The following is a 19,405-nucleotide window of genomic DNA, read 5'->3' as shown; positions in this document are numbered from 1 at the left end:
ATGGTTATGTTACCTCCTATATAAGGAATCTATTTTCTTTTAATAGAATATCTTATTATAGATATTCTTATCTTATAGATATATCTTATTTAATAGAATATCTTGCCCTGCTATAATAGGCCATATGAAAAGGAAATTTTATCTAGTAGTTAAATATTTACATCTCAACCAAAGTCGATAAACAGAATTGTTACTCATCAGTCAAGTAAAAAGTAAAACAGATAGTTAAATCCTGATTGTCTCATTTCTATTAGAAAAGTAATTACCGTTCTGGACTTGTTTGCATTTTTGTTATGTGCAGCAAGATTAACTGTTGGAGGATCAATGACTGAGCCAGGGAAAAGCTGAGCAAGCTCTGCACTGATAACAGCAGAAACTGCCTCATTTGGCGGAGTCAAAGGTGGAGTCATAAACAGAGGTGTTGTTTTTGGAGTGGGTGGAATGACATCTGAAGGATGAATGAAGAACCCTGGTGCGGCTACTGGGTTGGAAGGCACAGAGTTGTGAACAGGACCAACTGCTGATGCTGCTGCAGCTGCTGCTGCTGTTGTCTGATGTAGTTTTGCTTCCAGCTTAGCTTTCTGTAAGAAAATAAAAGCAGAGTATGTAGAGTAGACCAACACTGCCTGTAAACGTATTAGTAATATGCACTATGGACGGAGTATAAAACCTCAACCTTCATTTAAACTATGTAAAAATGTATGTTATCCAACTACCACCATTATGGTTCTATTAATTACCTAACACAAGCTGGAAAAATGGAACACTATTTAATCTGATAATGTTTATTTTATATGCCGTATTGTCGTAGCCCTATCTGTCCCAATTAGAGAGATCCAGTGGATGATGTAATATTTTTTATTGGACCAACTACTGTTGTGTCTCTCACCAACGTTCACTTTCAAATTTGTGTAATTATCCCAAAAATAAAATGGAGATTTATAATGCAAGAAGATTTCATTAAGGAAAAAGTAAAATTGCATACAAATCATCACTACCATATAAAATTTTTATTTTGTGTAAACTGGTACCATTATTAACGGCAACATCTCTTTCCTTTAATTCCAGTGTGGTTCCTTGACTATATTGTTCTTCTGCTTGTTAATCAAAACTATACTCTTTATGAAAGTGAATGACACTGATCAAACTCCCCACCCTCAAAACCTCACATGTACAAAAATAGAATTTGAAAGGCCAAAAGAAAAAAAAAATCGCATGGTAAACATTTTCATCATTTTGTTTAACGAATGTGATCCTCAGCGCAGAGCTGTTCCCTCCTCACAGAATACACTATGAAAATGGGGGAGAAAAAAAAAAGTATAGCTCTGTAACTACTTTCTCAGCTTTTGAAGTTTAGAGACAGCATGAAAAAATAGCCAAATAGCCTCCAACCTGTTGCTGAAGCTTCAAAAGCTGCTGCTGTTTCTCTTGCAGCACCTGGAGCTGTTGCTCGGCTGAGGCCATTGCATGAGAGAGAGACTGCAAAGCTACCTGGGCTGCTGAACTCAGTGCTGTCGAGGCTTCCCCAACCGTCCCAGATGAGAGGCCACCAACTGCTGGGGTAACCCCAAAGGTACTCACTGGCATGAAACAAAAGAAAAAAAAACAAACATGTATGTAGAAAAGAAGCACAAAAAGCACTTCTAAATGGCATCCTTAATTCCTTTATAGGTTAACAATAAAAGAGCAAGCTAAAAGCAAGAGAGAGAGAGAAAGTATCAAGTCGTAACTGTCTCACACAGCAAACTGGACAAAGTAATATTTTCTTGCGTGTTACAGAAGTTGCAGTTTATGCACTCTGTCTAAAATGTACATTCAACACATACCTAAATAAAGGTGTTACACTGGTTACAGTAACCGATTTCTTTTGCCATGTGGGGTTGTAATGCAAACACACGCTAATGTGCTATACACATTAGTTAAATTCAAACTTCTAAATTTACATTTGAAATCTGGTTTCCTTCAGTTGTTTGTCAAATCTCTAAGAAAGTGTATGTTGCCATTTAACAACTTAAAATTTTAAACATTTACTCAACTTCTGAAATTGTTTGGGGGGGAAAAAAAACCGTGTTGGATAAGTGGCATTCAAAAATCTAGAACACACTGATTTTTGTGTTTTAACTAAGTAGAAATAATAAAAGGTTGTATATACCAGTAAACGTACTTGCATCGTCCCTTTCTATCCTAGTCCCATCACTAGTTGAAACACAGGTAAAGTGCAGAGGCTCAACCTCCAGGAGTCCAGTAAGGGAGGTAAAACTACCCTCAGCTGCTGTACCACCACTAATCTTCCCATTCCCTGTAAGAAAAAAAAATATTTTGTTCATCATTTAGTGTTCTTTTGATAGTGGTCATGAGATTTTTCAAGTATGGACTGTGTCAGCAGTTAAATATAATCTGTGCACATTCTCATCTAACATTTCAGGAGGAAACAATTTAATAAAGATACTATAATATATACATTAATTTTTAAAGAAATGTGTCTTTAGGCATAGGATTTTGAACATTCTAATTGTAGCTCAAAGTGCTATCTGGTCAGAGGATCAGGAACAAACAGCAGAAATAAGCTAAGAATGAAGGCTACACTCTGTTTGTGGAAGGATTGGCAAAATTTTGACTTGCAAAAAGTACATTCATCAACCCTAATTAACATTTACTGATAAGATCCACCCACACTCATGGATGCGTTTGGGGCAAGTTCAAAGATTTTTCTAGACCACGAAAGCTCAGTATTAGAATCCTTTACATTGGCCAGGAAGCCTAAGGAGAGTACTTCCAAAATTAACACTATAACCAGCAACATTTAGCAGTCATGACTTCCATCAGATTATCTTCTGGCATTTAAACATTAAGCCACAAGCCTAACTACCGTGATTTAAAAACTCTAAGATACAGAGGAAAGAACAAGTCTGAGAAGAGGCAAGAATGCATTTTAAAAGTATAATTTATTAGATTCAGAAGTTAATCAGCAGCTAACATCTCATTAAATATGTAGTATCTGGAGTGAAGAGAAAACCAGGTGGCAGCTTTGCAAGTTTTGGAGATAGGTTGTGTCTACACTACCGCAGGATCGACGCTCCTACGATTGATGCACCCAGGGTCGATTTAGTGGGTCTAGTGAAGACCCACTACATCAATGGCAGAGCACTCTCCGGTCTACCCTGGTAGTCCACCAGGAATGAGACACATAAGGTAAGTCAACCGGAGAGCGTCTCCAGTCAACCCAGTGCGGTGAAGACACCGCACGCAGTAAATTGGCCTAAGCTACATCAACTCCAGCTGCGTTATTCACATAGCTGGAGTTGCATAACTTAGGTAGACTTACTGCAGTAGTGTAGACATAGCCATAGTTACCGACCTTGTTGAATGGTCAGAGATACCTTGGGGAAATTGCTTGTTAGAAAAGATACACGCTTTCTTGGATGGTGACTCTGACCCAATGAGCAATGGCAGCTCTAATGGGTTTAACCCTGCCCTTTCTTAGGACTTCCATAGAGTAAGCAAAGATTACCAAGATTTCTAGAAAAGACTGTTTTATCTTGGAAGAACTTTAGGACTGAGGGAGGTTCAAGTTATGAAGGAGAATTCCCTTGTGATGCATAGTTATCAGACAGATGGAAAGTAACACGATGTGTCTTAACTAAAATGAAGAGTGTGACGCAAAGACAAACTACTTAGTTTAAGTAAAGCTTGAGGAATAGTTCTGCTAAAAAAGGATTAATTTTGCTTACCCTTCTGACTGCGGCAACTATGAAAAAAAGACAAATCAGATTAACAGAAAATTGGGGATCAAGCAGGAACTCACATTAAGATTGAGCTTCGGTTTGGGGGCTATAATCTGCCACCTATATCAAGACAGCCCAAATAACTAAATATTACGCGAGTGAGTCATGATAGTGCCTTGTCTTCCACTGGTTTAAGACAGCTTTGAATGCAATGATCTAGCCTTAAAAGGTAAAGTTGATCTGACATTCAAATCAGGCTACTGTGAAAAAAAAAGAGAAATCCCATAAGAAACAGAGAATGGTTCAATGGCTGGAGCACTTCAACTAATTATGGTAGGGTCACTAAAATGAGGTATTACCTATGTAGTTACACATAAGTGAAGACGACCACTTGATTGGTGTCCCTAGCCTCTGTTTGCCAGAAGCTGCAATTGGGTGACAAGGCATGGATCACTTGATGATAACCTGTCTGTTCATTCCCTTTTGGGGCACCTGCCATTGGCCACTGTCAGAGAACAGGATACTGGGCTTGATGGACCTTTGGTCTGACCCAGTATGGCCATTCTTATGATTCCCTTGGTAATTTTTTCTGACATGTTTATCCTTCGACTTAAGAACAGAGGAAAGTTTATTAACTCAATGAAGAGAGGTATGAGCAGATACTATTATCAGACATGGAAGTGGTCCAATACTGCAAAGAAAATAGATTTTATAGTTCTTAGTCACTATTACTTCTTTTGGGGAACTCAAAAATAGCATCCTCAACTAAAAATATTTTTAATCAGCTGAAAAATTGAGCTATTGAGTAAAGTAAAATTCTCAGTTTCATTAAGTTTATGGCAGACTGCTGATTGATCCCCTTGCTATGGTGCAGGCAAAGTAACTTTTTCAAGTTCATGAGAAACAAGAAAAGATAATCCCACTTCAATCCCTAAATTCCTTCTAGGATGAGGGGTGAAAGACCTCTAACTGGAGTAAAATTAGCTTCCTCCAAGAATAATTTATTCCAGTGATGGGGACAAATAATGTTAATCAACTTTCCAGAGTAGTTGGAGACAAAAATAGGAAGGGGTGGGCGGGAAGGATGTCAATTCATCATCTTCAGGACTGCTATCCATTAAGTGTCTTGACTTGATTTAGTCCAACCCCCTGCTCAAAGCAGGACCAACTCCAACTAAATCATCCCAGCCAGGCCTTTGTCAAGCCAGGCCTTAAACACCTCTAAGGATGGAGATTCTACCACCTCCCTTGGTAACCCATTCCAGTATTCCTTCCTTGGAGACTGTGCTTTTTGGCAGAGTTGACAAAAATTAAGCCTCTTGGGGTTTTTTAACTCATCTAAATATCTCTTGATGCTTGACCTCCTTACTTGTCTTTTGGGGGAAGGGGGTTTAAGAGGGAACTCAGGCTTAGTCAAGTCAGATTCTTCTGTCTTTAGGGAATTGCATGACTGATGACAGTTAAACAGGGTGTGGATGACCAGCACCAGAGTTGTAATACTGAGCTGAGAGGCAGCTCTAAAAGCTCGTGACGCCAAGATGGATTTCTTCTGGATTGGTGAATGCACTTTTAATGACAACAGTGCCATACTGTGAAACAACTCATTGCTAGAAGCATAGGAAGCATAAAAATCAGTTTTGAGATGAAAGGGGAAAAGGAAACAGAGTTGAGTGGGAAGGAAATACCAACCACAAATGTATGGGTGAAACAAACAAATTAAAAAATTAATGCCTGAACAATAGAGAGAGGGTTTTCATAATGATGCATCACACAAATTAATTAGTATCATGTAATGCCTGGGCTCCACATTTGAAAAAGCATCAAAACAAGTGTGTACTTTAAAACCATAGGAGTCATGAACATCTATGTCACCAGACTCTATGCATGGAAGCAATTATCTTTAAAAAATCATGCAAACAAGTTGAGGCAAGTCACTTTCAGAGACAGATATGTGCTCTTCAGTTCTCAGAAGAGAATGTTTTACACTTTCACAAATCTACTCAAAGGTTAAAATACAGTCACTTAAATACTACAATACTAAATGCTTATTAAACCAATAAAAGAGAGGAAGAGATATTATTCTTAAGAGTTACTATTTTAAAAAGTTTTAGATCAAGTATCATTTTTTAAAGTGTGCATACCTGAAAGAACATCAGATAAATCAATTTCATCCGATTGTACACCAATGCTGCTGTTGTATACATTCTTACAGGAAGAGCCACTCATTTCCAAATCAAAAAGAACTGGATCAAAAGGTGAACTATATAATCCATATCTGCAAACAGAATAAGACAGTTGAACACTTCTTCAAACACCAAGCTGTAACTATAAATTATTGAGAATGCATAGAGACTCAAAAAGAGACAAAAAGCCAAGTAGTTCATTTAGGATATTGGTTGTATTATTTCAGTGGACTAAAACTCACATACCTGTCATTTAATCAATGTATCTTTGAGGTTACTAATTATTCATATTTCACTAAAATCCTCTAAACTGGCACACATTGGTGGACAGCCTACTATCTTGATTAAGCAACTGTCATTAGAACAGTCACGAAGACTTAATACAATATTGTCTTGAAAGTATTCTTAAACATAAGAAAGCCATAGTCCCTTAGGAATTACAATTCATATGCCCAATAGCCACCCAGCAGCACAGCAGTATACGAACACCCACACATTACTAGCTGGCTGAGTTAAAGCAATAATTTAAAGATATACCACTTTTCTCCCAAAGCTCAAAGCCATTCAATCTTCCACAAAGATGGTGTTTTCAGCATGCCCTGCATCACTCTGGCAAAGAGAGGTGGTTGGAAATGTTCTGATGGAGCATATTTTCATCAGAAAAATGGCAATTCACTGAAAGCTAAACGTTGTGCAGAAACACGTAGATTTTGACTAATCTTCCAACAGTACCTAGGCGAGATTTCAAAACTTGCCTGCCAGCTCGCCTGCCTAGCTCCTCAGCAGCCCACTTAAAGGTTTACCTTTGAGCCTGAACCCCAGAGTCCACAATTTTGGGACAGTGCTGCCATACAGACTGTAAAGGAGCTACGGACCCTCGGGCTTCCCAACTCTCACAGCCCATTACCCCAAGAGTTGGGCAAACTCAGGGAATCAGCTGGCCTGGGAGTCTGGAAATCCTGGGACAGGCTTCAAGGGTCCACAGCTGTAAGGCACCCCATCACAGGGATTGCCCCAAGTCTGGGGACCCTCAAGACTTCCAGCCTCCACGGACTGCCCATGAATCCTGGAAGCACCAGCATCCCTGATTCCAAGGCAATCAGCACAGCATCTCTGCCATGCCAGAAACTCTGGAACCCTGGCAACTGTTGACTGAAATTGACATGATTCTTACAAGTTTCATCCCTGCCCATTACTGAATATCAGTGGTGAAACTGACCAGTCTGTGCTCTGAGAGCTTCACCACATGAAGTAGGTGGTAGTGAAGGAGATATCCATACTAAACATGTTGAACTGGCTATGATCATCATACGGTCATCCACGGTCTCTACATGTACTGTTCCACATAGCCCCAAAAGTCAGACCACCATACTTTTGCATGGACAGATGTCCGCTATCAAAGAGGACATCATGAGGTCCTTTTACAATGGCACAAGTCTTTCTCCTTTGGGATGACGCTAGCATTGATAAAGTCATTGCACTGATTTGCCTAATGGAAAAAGTAGTCATCAACAGGTGTAGCATGGGAACAAAAAAAGCTGCATCTCCTGACAAGACCATTATGTTGTGGCTACATATGTGAAATGTTTTAAAATATCATTTGGTACTTTCTAATGCTTGGGAAAAGGAGACACCCCAGAAGCTAAGACCACATGATATTTAACTCTGATCTAATGCTAGGCAATGTTGAGTCATTCAGAGGATCAAAGCAGCAGTGATAGTGGAGAGAGTCTGGAGTACTTTGGAGATATTGGAGAGGTTTAAACAGCTCATGCAACGTTCAGCTGAAGTAGGGTTGAGGAGATAGTTGATGGCTACCTATGTGATACAGTCATTTCTCTCCCCCATCCCCCCATACATTCTTCAGCAGCTCAAGAGAGATATGTAACCATCCACACTTCATCTATCCCTTCTCAAGCATTTACTCATGCGGCTTTTTCCCATGGCAGTAGCTAGTCACCAAAAGTGTATCTGCTCACTCACAGACAATAGGAAGCTAGCATTAATTTAAATGAACACCTGCTTCTACATGATTACCAAGTATTATGCCATCTGATGGCAGTGATGAGAAAAAACAGAGCACAGAAGTTGTAGAGACTGAATACTATCGAACATATACTCCATAAAATGCTCCTTAGTGAAAAATTTACCAGTGGTTGTCATCTTATTTATAAAAAAAAGCATGTGGCTACACATCACACATTTTTCCTGATGATTTGACTTCAATTATTTAAGAGTGTGGGAGAGAAGGGCAGACCATGCAAACACATTAACCTCAATAATTTGAAGGGACTCCTAGAAGACTACAAAGACGACATTTCGTATTTTGTTCAATTTAAATACATACCATTACATTCACCTTTACCTTTGTAAACATGCAGCATTCTACAAATAAGTCAGTAGGAAAAACCTCTTTCTAATTTTTAAATATAGAAGCAGTTATGTTTTATACACATTTCATAACATGTGAACTGTACATGATGGGTGTGAAATCTCAAAAGGAGAAAAAGGCAGGAAGTTTGCCTTGATTAATAGATAAAGTCACACAGGGAATGCCAAGGAGCAGAGTAATCAGCTCATAACAAAGGCTGTGATATCTGTACACGTGATGAGAAAGATGCTTCTGCTGTTGTTCCTTAGCTCATCTCAACTGCAGAGGTATTGGAAAGGAAGAGAGATGGTCTCAGGTAACAGGGTCCCTGGACATCTAAGGCTTTTAGGTTAAAACTAGTACCTTAAACAAACACTTACTAGAAACTAACAGGCAGCATGCACAGATCACAGAGCATCACTAGCATGGTGTTATAAAGCTGTGTAATGACTTGTGTTAATCAAATATATATATATATTCAATAATGTTAAAGAAATGAATATTCTAGTTAAGAAAACATGAAGGAATTTTTGCTTTTGTATGTGTTTCTGCTAATACAGCATTTCAGAATTTAGCTGAAACAGTTTCAGAGTTGTGTAAACCAGGAAACATGGTCTGTGCGCTTTATTTGCAAAAAACCTTGGTCTGACTAAAGAGCAGGGTAAAGCAGAGTGTCATGAAATAATTTTTAACAATTTCAGGTGCCCACGAGCCCCTCCTAAGAAAACAAGCTAAGCAATAAAAACTCAAAGCCACAAAAACAGAGTCATAAGATAAAAACAACCAGATTAAGCCAGAGATGATGACAGCAGAAAACAGACGACGTAAGTAGACAGATGAAAATAAGTTTTAGTGGGATAAGCAAAAACATATTAGTTTAGGTTAGTTACTGGGGTTTATGCATGAGAATGTTTTAGTTGGGGGGGTGGGTTAGAATAGATAGGTACACAGATGAGGTTACTGGATAAGCTGAGTCTTTGCAAAATTATGGAATAAGAGATAAAAAATAGGTGATTTACAAGAAAGTGGAGAAGACAGAGGGGAAGAACACAGCAGCGATCAGAGATTTGACAAGAGTTGCCCTGTCCCCAGGAGAGGTAACTTGATCAATTCTCTTTCTTGCCTTAGCTGTTTTTCGTATATATGTAATTCATTGGTGATAACAGCATTGTCTTAAAACATACCAAATGAAGGCTAAAAGACACTGTTTAAACCTACATTGAAGTGGATCTTGTTTTTCACCCAACAACGAGCTCTCTTCATGAAGCTCTGCCTGACATGCAGTCAGTCATGTTCTTCTCTAACTTTAATCTCCAGATGCAGCCCCAAGTATCATACATTACAGTAGTTTGATGTTGAGATGACAAGAAAAGAGAACTGATGTTTCAATGCCCCCTCCCAGTTCCTGTTAAACCACAGTAATAGAATGCTTGTAAGCACTGAGTAAGAACAGCGCCTACTTCTAAGGAACAGCTCAACTACCAGATTGAATGAGAGTCTGGAACCTTAAAGTGACAGTGTCAAACTAAAGAAGTCATTGTATTTATATTTTATCTCCTTTTGTTACAAGTTAATATCTAATATTGAAAAAAATATTTTTCTGATTTTCCAATTTACTTTCTTTGACAAAATACTGTCTAGAGAGACAAGGTGGGTGAGGTAACATCTTTTACTGGTAAAGGAGACAAGCTTTTGAAGAACACAGAGCTCTTCTTCAGCTCTGGGTAGCTTGAAAGCTAGTCTCTCACCAACAGAGACTGGTCCAATAAAAGATATTACCTCACCCATCTTGTGTGTCTAATATCCTGAGACTGACATGGCTACAACTACACTACATATGAAATACTGGTCAATTTCATTCGGGGGGGGGGAAGAGTTGGTGAGGACCCAGATGTAGGTATAATGCCTGAAACTAATTCTGTCTTAACTGACCAGATTTCAAGGTTATATCCCTTTAAGTGCCAGCCTGGGGGATTTACAGATTTCCATCTAGAGACTCAGGATCCTCTGTAATTCCTCCTCTATTCAAACCCTTCACGTTTTTAATAAGCTTTACTAACATAGTGGTAAAACAAACCACAATTTTCACAGTCTGCAAGAAGTACCTCCAACAGTACAGGGCTCCATAGCACCAGAATGGGGTAAAGGAAAGTGCAACTTATGGAATTGCCAACACCAGTTTCCTTGATATCCCTCCCACGCTCTCCAGAAGTTGACCAGATTGGTCTGTTTAGTTCAAGAGATCGATCACTACCACAGCCTAGAATAGTATTTCTGTTTAATTTATACATGGACCCATTTTTCCAGGGAGTTAGTCCAGGAATTTGTCCTTTGGTACCAGCACTTTAAAAATATGGTGGACTCAGCAATACATTGCAAGAGTTTGCAGGGTCCTGTGGCACTCCCCAATTTATAGCAGTATACACAGGCTGGAAGGATTCCATTTTTTAAATCGGTAAATGTCCATAAACATTGATTTCACCTTACACACATAGGAACAGATCAAAAAATATTTCCCTCAATAACTGAAATTTACAGATCGGAAAAGGGGTGGGGGGAAATGATGCTTGGGAACTTAGAGTTTAAAGGGATTGACTCTGCATATTTTGACAAGCAATGATGACAATTTGCGTAAACAATTATAAAGTTTTAACTTTTTGAATCTGAATGACTACTAATTGTTGTCTGACCCCACTCTAATTTCCCCCAACTGTGAAAATGTAAATAGGTAAAAATCTTTTAAAATGCTTTAAAATAAACAAATTGATATTATCTGTTGAAATTAGAAAAATTAAAAGTCGAATTCTGTAAAGCCGAAGTGTGGCTTACTTTCACACACTCAAAATAGGAAATCCTTTGGTCCGTATTGAGTTTGAGAGTTGCTGGTGAACAGATGCATTGCATAAAATATCACACATCATGTATTTGTATTTGCACACTTTAAACAGACACAATTACCTAATTCCCGTCTTGTCTCTGCACCAGTTAAATAACATTTCCCAGAACTGTGTTAATCAATGCTTGCTCATAAAACAAAATATTGCAAAATGAATCTGTTGAACAGCCATGTTCATTTCAACTTTTCAAAAACACACACAAAAATTAAGATCAGAAGAAAAAAGCCAGATCATACTTGTACCAGTACTACAAATCATGGAAAGAAACAAATTTTAAAAAGTTACTTGACAGTGTCTAAGATCATTCAAAATACCATAAACTTTTTTTTTTTAATTTGAGCAAACAGCATGCTTACAAGAAAATGTTCATACAAGTACATATTTTCCTCTCAATACCTTGTTTGAAGTAAAGCTTCCATAGGTGTTAGCCGGTCCTGTAACTGTCTGGACACAGCAGTTAGCAAGGATGCACAAGCTGTACTGCATCCAGCCAAATCTTCATCCTTCACATAATTCAGCAATACAAAATACCAATACACAGATCCTAAAGATGGGAACAGGAATTTCAATTCAACAGAAATATGGCTAACATTGCATTCAAAAAAAGCTCAAAATTAATTAACAAAAATGGCAAAATTTAAGTATCATAATATAGATAATGAAATGTAAAAACAGTCACTTCCTAAAAAATTCTAGCATTTTGTATCATTCAAGTATTTTAACCTCCAACAGAATTTTACATCAGCTCAACTTTAGAATTCAAGAAAAGGAAGTTCCCAGGAAAATGTTTGTATTAAAGTAGTTCAGTTAACATAGTAGAGTCAAAGTAATACTCATTAAATTTATAGTGTAAGTGTGTAACTATCTGTTAAACAATCCCTTTAGAAACATTCCCATACTAAAATAAGTTAACTTTAAAAATAAGATTGCTACAGCAAGTAACATTAGTATATACAAAACACCAGTATTGCCTTAGTTAGAAACAATAACCATTAAAAAGAAATAGTATATTAAAGTTATATTACTGTTCATTAATTCACAGACATAGAAAATTAACATTTGATGTAACTGACCCTTTTCTCTTTTTTTGTATAACAGTTGCTCAGTTTTTCTAATTATGCCATATATATATATATTATATATATATTACCTCGTCTCATATGTTGTATATATTATATACTATATATATTGTCTCATGATTAGTTGTATAGTATGCCATAATTAGAAAAACTATATATTCAGGATATCAAGAGAGAGAAACATACAACCATGTTTTATTTACTTAGCAACACTATATATCAATGTTGTCTCTTTCTAATGCATACATGATTTATGCTCGTGTTCTGCAACTAGGTGTGTACGATTCTTCCTTAAGAGTACTGTTTACACTGTAGAGAGAGTAAGCCAGCCACAGTTATTAAAGATAATGCTGTTTCAGCACACAAAGCATTAAGTTGTTGGGTTTTTGGGTTTTGTTGGTTTTTTTTTTTTTTTTTTGGGGGGGGGGGGTGTTTCGTTTTTTACCTTAAGAACTATGTTTCTTGACAATTAACTTGGTCAAGAAGGTTAAGTTATTAGAAAATCAAATGTTAGATTTTGGTTTTTGGAACAATGTTTCATGGAATTTTATGTACATTACATTAGCTTAATTCCATTCATTCCAATGCATTTTTCTTACATTAGCTATCCTCATACCTATATTTTCAAAATGTCTTTTACCTCAGCAACTAGAACAGTTACAGTTGCCAAGCTGTATGACATGGGTATGAAAAAAAGCAAAGGAAAATCTAAATTAGTTAACACATGATGAAGACTTTGACATTTTAATCTTATACACTTGGACAGAAGTAACCTTTAAGGCTTCGATTTTGTTACAAAAAGTTGCAGTTACTGCAGTAATTCTATTTTGCCACTTAAGATATATGGCTAAAAAGCAAAAATTCAAACACATGCTTTATTTGCTAGTTATGTAATTTTAACTAAATTATTTAGTGTTAGATAGACAGGAGCAGCTAACAGGGGAGTTTTGTGAGGGACTTCTCCAGGTGAGGAGGAGAGGTTATGTGACCCTTAGGGTAAGTTTGTTGTCTGTTGTGTGAGTGTTTGTTGTGGTGTGCTTGCTGCTGAACTGAAATACACCATGTGGTCTGTTTGTTTGGGGGACCGTGTGCTGACTGTGTGGGTGCTGAGCCTAGCGGCCTGCTAGGCAAGGCTGAGAGCTTCTTAACAAGACTTTGATCCCTAAGCCATTTAGCACCCATCAACCCTTAACCAGTGGGCGGGGCTACTCAGAAAGACCAGGGCTTTAAAAAGCCCGCTCCTAAGCAAGCAGAGGAGCTAGTGAACAGGAACGGCTAATGGGAGTTTTGCAAGGGAGTTGTGAGGGCGGTGGGGGGGTGTTACATACACTTAACATTCCTTAAACATCTTTAAACTGAAGCTAAAAAACATTCCCCGATAACAAAAAAACAACAAAGGAACCAGCTGCAGAAGAAAGAAGAGAAAGCAGCAGAAGTCGAGCAATAGAGCGGGGGCTACCCAGTTTATTACACCCAATGTAGCATGGAGGATTACCTGCCCTATGGGCAGGTGGCATGTGTGTGCATTCAGTGCAAGGAGCTCCTGGCCCTCAGAGATCGTGTACAGGCTTTGGAGACCAGGGTGGCTGAACTAAAGGAGCTAAGGGAGACAGAGAGGTACACAGATGAGACTTTCCGGGACACAGTAGAATGGTCCCACCCCCGGACTGACAGCCTCTCTGCTGTTGAGGAGGATGAAAGCCTCAGGGAAAGAGAACATCCAACTGGAGCAGAGGGAAATGATCCCATAGTTGGGACCCTCCTTCCAGATGATGATGTGGTATCCTCTCGTACTGAGGATACCTCTCCAGGGGAGGGAACTCCAGTTATTAGGAAGAGACAGGTATTAGTAATGGGCAATTCGATCATTAGAAACAGATAGCTGGGTTTGTGATGACCAGGAGAATCGCATGGTGACTTGCCTGTCTGGTGCAAAGGTTGCAGGTAGTAATTCCATGCTTGAAGAAGAAGAATATAGCAGTAGGGATATATTACTGACCACCTGACCAGGATGGTGATAGTGACGGTGAAATGCTCCGGGAGATTAGAAAGGCTATTAAAATAAAAAGTTCAATAATAATGGGGGATTTCAACTTCTCATATTGACTGGGTACATATCACCTCAGGACAGGATGCAGAGATAAAGTTTCTCGACACCGTAAATGACTGCTTCTTGGAGCAGCTAGTCCTGGAACCCACAAGAGGAGAGGCAATTCTTGATTTAGTCCTAAGTGAAGCACAGGATCAGGTCCAAGAGGTGAATATAGCTGGACCACTTGGTAACAGTGACCTAACAATTAAATTTAACACCCAGGCGGCGGGAAAAACACCACAGCAGCCCAACACTGTAGCATTTAATTTCAGAAAGGGGAACTACACAAAAATGAGGAGTTTAGTTAAACAGAAATCAAAAAGGTACAGCACCAAAAGTAAAATCCCTGTAAGCTGCATGGAAACTTTTTAAAGACACCATAATCAAAGCTCAACTTAAATGTATACCCCAAATTAAAAAACATAGTAAGAGAACCAAAAAAGAGCCACCGTGGCTAAACAATAAAGTAAAAGAAGCAGTGAGGGGCAAAAAGGAATCCTTTAAAAAGTGGAAGTTAAATCCTAGTGAGGAAAATAGAAAGGAGCGTAAACTCTGGCAAATGAAGTGTAAAAATATAATTAGTCTCCAGAACCTGATGGTATTCACCCAAGAGTTCTGAAGGAACTCAAATGTGAAATTGCAGGACTACTAACTGTAGTCTGTAACCTATCATTTAAATCAGCTTCTGTACCAAATGACTGGAGGATAGCTAACGTGACACGAATTTTTAAAAAGGGCTCCAGAGGTGACCCCAGCAATTACAGGCCTGCAAGCCAGACGTCAGTACCCGGCAAACTGGTTGAAACTATCATAAAGAACAAAATTGTCTGACACATAGATGAACATAAATTGTTGGGGAATAGTCAACATAGTTTTTGTAAAGGGAAATCATGCCTCACCAATCTACTAGAATTCTTTGAGGGGGTCAACAAGCATATGGACAAGGAGGAATCCAGTGGACCCTCACCAAAGATTCTTAAGCAAAGTAAGCTGTCATGGTTCTCTCATGTACTGGTAACTGATTAAAATTTAGGAACCAAAGGTTAGGAATAAATGGTCCGTTTTCAGAATGGAGAGAGGTAAATAGTGGTGTCCTCCGGAGGTCTGTTCTTGGCCCAGTCCTATTTAACATATTCATAAATGATCTGGAAAAAGGGATAAACAGTGAGGTAGCAAAATCTGCAGATGATACAAAACTACTCAAGATAGTTAAGTCCCAGGCAGACCATGAAGAACTATAAAAGGATCTCTCAAAACTGGGTGACTGGGCAACTAAATGGCAGATGAAATTCAACGTTGATAAATGTTAAGTAATGCACACTGGAAAACATAATCCTAACTATACATATAAAACGATGGGGTCTAAATTAACTGTTTAGATGGGGTCTAAATTAACTGCATTAACTGTTACCTCTCAAGAAAGATCTTGGAGTCATTGAGGACAGTTGTCGAAAACATCCACTCAATATGCAGCGGCAGTCAAAAAAGCTAACAGAATGTTGGGAATCATTAAGAAAGGGATAGATAATAAGACAGAAAATATCATATTGCCTCTACAGAAATCCATGGTACACCCACATCTTGAATACTACGTGGAGATGTGGTCACCCCATCTCAAAAAAAGATATACTGGATGTGGAAAAGGTTCAGAAAAGGGCAACAAATATTATTAGGGGTACGGCACGGATGCCATATGAGGAGAGATTAATAAGACTGGGACTTTTCATCTTGGAAAAGAGACTACTAAGGGGGGATATGATAGAGGTCCATAAAATCATGACTGGTGTGGTGAAAGTAAAGTATTATTTACTCCTTCTCATAACACAAGAAAAAGGAGCCACCAAATTAAATTAATAGGCAACAGGTTTAAAAAAAACACAAGGAAATATTTATTCACACAATGCACAATCAACCTGTAGAACTCCTTGCCAGAGGATGTTGTGAAGGCCAAGACTATAACAGGGTTCAAAAAAGAATTAGATAAATTAATGGAGGATAGGTTCATCAATGGCTATTAGCCAGGATGGGCAGGGATGGTGTCCCTACCCTCTGTTTGCCAGAACCTAGGAATGGGGGACAGGGGATGGATCACTTGATGATTACCTGTTCTGTTCATTCCCTCAGGAGCACCTGGCATTGGCCACTGTCGAAAGACGGGATTCTGGGCTAGATGGACCTTTGGTCTGACCCAGCATGGCCGTTCTTCTACTTTGCTTACAGCTTTTTTGCTTGTAATTACATGAGTGTCATTAAAATTAATTTTACAGTTACAAGGGGAGCCTGTTGACGCATGAACCAACCAAAGAGTGCAAGCTACTTGTCACTGGATCTAGGATCTACTTGTCCTGGTTCTCAGACTGTGGTAACTACACTCTTATGTGCTGTCTAATTAACTAGTTATCTAAATAAATCAAATCAAGCTAAGTGATCCTGAGATCTCTCTAATTATTAAATCAAACACTTGTTGGTAACACTAGGCATTCTGCTTTAGAAAACAACTTCATAAAAATCAGTCTCTAAACTAATTTAAATAGAAGAGGCATGCTTATGAAATGGAACATTAATACATGGGTATTTCACAGGCTTGGCAAAAAGTAATCGATACTAACCAAATAGAACTTGTTCTTCTATCAAACAGGAGTGAGGGAAAACATATCTAGTATAAGTATACAATATGCCTATGATAGCAAAAATATTTTATACATACCACCAGTTGCAGCAGCAGGTAGAAAAGATATATTGCCAAGCAAAGCCTTCAGAAGAACAGATCCAAATCCCTGCTGACTTGGGTCACATTTGCCATTACTATCAAAGAAAACAAACAAACAAATGATCTATGAAAGTTCATATTTCATTCTTCTTGTAGTCCCTAAGCATTATGATACCACTGCATTAAATGTTCTAAGGAGTTTGTGATCAATCATAGAATCATAGAATATCAGGGTTGGAAGGGACCTCAGGAACCTCTAGTCCACCCCCCTGCTCAAAGCAGGACCAATCCCCAATTTTTGCCCCAGATCCCTAAATGGCCCCCTCAAGGATTGAACTCACAACCCTGGGTTTAGCAGGCCAATGCTCAAACCACTGAGCTATCCCTCCCCCCAGTTGTAAACATGTTTCCACCAGGGGAAAATAAAATTAGTTGAGAGAGGCTTACTTCCCTTGTAAACATACTTGAGCATATGTATTCCCATGTGAATGGCTAGTATATTAACTTTTCTAACTCCCACCACATAAAATTATTTTGCACATTTAACTACAAGGAATAACAAGTAAACTCTAAATAGAATTAGCCTCAGAACATGTGTTTCACCAACCTTATGCATAGTGCTAGAAACCGTGCACATTTGTGGGCTATGCTCCGACCTGCTTCAAAGAAGCACACACGTACTATATCAGAAAGACATTTACGTGTTTTAGAAAGCAGGCTCTCATTCCCATCCTTTGAGCTGTTAAAAAAAAAAAGTACTTTGGAGAATTATATAAGCTTTTATATTTAGAAAATTTGATACTGAAGAATAACTACATGCATTTAATTGAAATCTCTCTTCTACCTGCCAGGTCCATTTGACTGCACTCCTGCCAGCCAACACAAGGTATCTAACACAAGGCTTTGAGCGTGTTCTGTGGTCAGACCATCATCTGTCTTTTTGCAAAGTGTGTTAAGAAGTTTTTCATGGAACTCTGAAAACTGTAACATGGCACAGCGTTGAACTCTAAAGAAGAAGAGATTAGTAACAGAAAAAAAGTTCAACTGTTCAAGTAAAACTGATACTCTTAGTGCCAATGCTAAGTTTTGTTTAAAAACTGGGCAACCTATGAGCTAAGAATGGGGAAAGATTTTTCCTCAAAAAGTGAAGTCTGATTCATTTCAATCATCTAGTTTACAGCAGTGCAACACAAATCCCTGCTAGTTACATTTGCATTTGAAGGCCAGAAAAATTTCTCACTACCAGAATATGTTTAAGCATACACATTTATGGTATTCTTTAAGTGAAAATATCAATTTTTGATATCCATTACAATTTACACAGTATGAAGATTTAAGACCCATATATGACCATTTTAAATTTTTTAATCATTTTCCTGTCAACTAAATTTAGCAACAAATACCAACTTTCAGATTATAATTTGCCATAAATAATGAAGTTAAAAACCTAAACATTTAAGTAAAACATGTTTACAGAGAGACAGGACTAACCTTTCCTTTGAAACAGAAGTTTTTTTAAATCTTCGAATAGTTACAGAGACCTCTTGAAGTAAGTCGCAGCCTCTCAGATTGTCTGATTTTCTTGAAGAATTGCTGGCTTCAATTTTATTGGATGACTTTTCCTGACAGGTCAGAAAAAAACCAAAAACATTGGTTTCAAGAGTTACAGCACTCATGATTCCTTCATTTATGCATCTTGTTCAGATGAAAGTGCTGGGTAATCTAAATTCTGAAATATCTATTACTTGTTAATGGTACCGTATAGACAATAAGTGTATTCTAGCTTTATTTTTAAGCTAATAACTAAGCTAAACAAGTTTCATTTGTGCCCTAAAGATCCCTAGACTCAAAGTGTGACAGACTATAAAGAGGAGTAAGTTCCAAAAGTAAAAACCCTCAGTTGAAAAAGCTCTGGCTTTTCGGTGATTGTGGAATGTTTCAGTTTGGGAACCAAGAGAAGGAGATTCCTAGCTTATTTTAACTGCTGTATTGGGGTAAAAGTTGAGGGGTAATTTCAAGTAGCTTATTTACTGAGGGCCATGCATGTCATTGGCACTGTAAGATTGACAATGGCCCCCCTGCCCAAAAAAAAAAAATCTAAGCTAGACAACAGTTCAGACAGACTGAATACTTGAACAACATATGAGAATCTGGTCAGATCTCAGAGCAATTTGATTATATATTATAGGTGGAGCTGACAGCCTTGCTTATTATTAAATCTGCCTGAAATTTCCCATTGTGAGACACCACTGCCAACTGCTTATAACTGCCAAACGTTAATCATCTGTGTTAAAGTTTTCCATGTTAGGTGTTTGCTTCAGGGTGCGTTTTTTTGAAAAAATTCAGCC

At 38.2% G+C, this 19,405-nt stretch overlaps 1 protein-coding gene across 1 annotated transcript in view; it reads right to left on the bottom strand.

The window, feature by feature from the left end:
- BIRC6 (baculoviral IAP repeat containing 6) overlaps positions 1 to 19,405 on the bottom strand; it is a 323,928-nt gene that overhangs the window by 238,085 nt on the left and 66,438 nt on the right. The window contains 9 exon segments of the mRNA XM_077813548.1: positions 267 to 581; positions 1,393 to 1,580; positions 2,165 to 2,299; positions 5,867 to 6,000; positions 11,573 to 11,720; positions 17,055 to 17,152; positions 17,665 to 17,796; positions 17,902 to 18,063; positions 18,549 to 18,679. Of these exon segments, the coding sequence (XP_077669674.1) occupies positions 267 to 581; positions 1,393 to 1,580; positions 2,165 to 2,299; positions 5,867 to 6,000; positions 11,573 to 11,720; positions 17,055 to 17,152; positions 17,665 to 17,796; positions 17,902 to 18,063; positions 18,549 to 18,679 (1,443 nt within the window).

Source organism: Eretmochelys imbricata, chromosome 3, assembly GCF_965152235.1.
Source record: "Eretmochelys imbricata isolate rEreImb1 chromosome 3, rEreImb1.hap1, whole genome shotgun sequence".
Taxonomy (NCBI): Eukaryota; Metazoa; Chordata; order Testudines; family Cheloniidae; genus Eretmochelys; species Eretmochelys imbricata.
Note: the sequence above shows the minus strand (reverse complement) of the source record. Positions and strands in the feature narration are given on the sequence as shown.